The 369-nt window shown below is 53.4% G+C and overlaps 1 protein-coding gene across 1 annotated transcript in view; it reads right to left on the bottom strand.

Annotated features, from left to right (window-relative positions):
* The window catches only part of palmdb (palmdelphin b), a gene marked incomplete in the record, with an annotated part of 78,686 nt that overhangs the window by 16,751 nt on the left and 61,566 nt on the right, over window positions 1–369 (bottom strand). Inside the window, 1 exon segment of the mRNA XM_037694414.1 lies at window positions 126–256. Within this exon segment, the coding sequence (XP_037550342.1) occupies window positions 126–256 (131 nt within the window).

Below are 369 nucleotides of genomic sequence, written 5' to 3'. Positions count from 1 at the left end.
AACCTGTCCCAGGTGTCCCTGCAACATGTCCCAGGTGTCCCTGCAACATGTCCCAGGTGTCCCTGTGACCTGTAGTTTGGTGCATTGTGTGACTGCAGCGTGACGTGTCCTCTCTGTCAGCTCACCTGAGGATGTTGCTCTGCAGCTGGTCGCTCTGCTGCTGTTCCTCCTGAGCCTGAAGCCTCAGGGCCTCCTGCTCCTCCTCAGACTGCTGACTCAGACCGTCCATCAGCCACTGCTCCCTCAGGGACTTTTTCTGCAGTTAAACACACCGACACACAAGAAACACTGAAACTATACTTTTACAGGAGTTTTTACACACACACACACACACACACACACACACACACACACACACACACACACACA

Source organism: Nematolebias whitei, chromosome 20 (assembly GCF_014905685.2).
Source record: "Nematolebias whitei isolate Nwh7 chromosome 20, NemWhi1, whole genome shotgun sequence".
NCBI lineage: Eukaryota > Metazoa > Chordata > Actinopteri > Cyprinodontiformes > Rivulidae > Nematolebias > Nematolebias whitei.
This window is presented reverse-complemented; position numbering and strand designations above follow the sequence as displayed.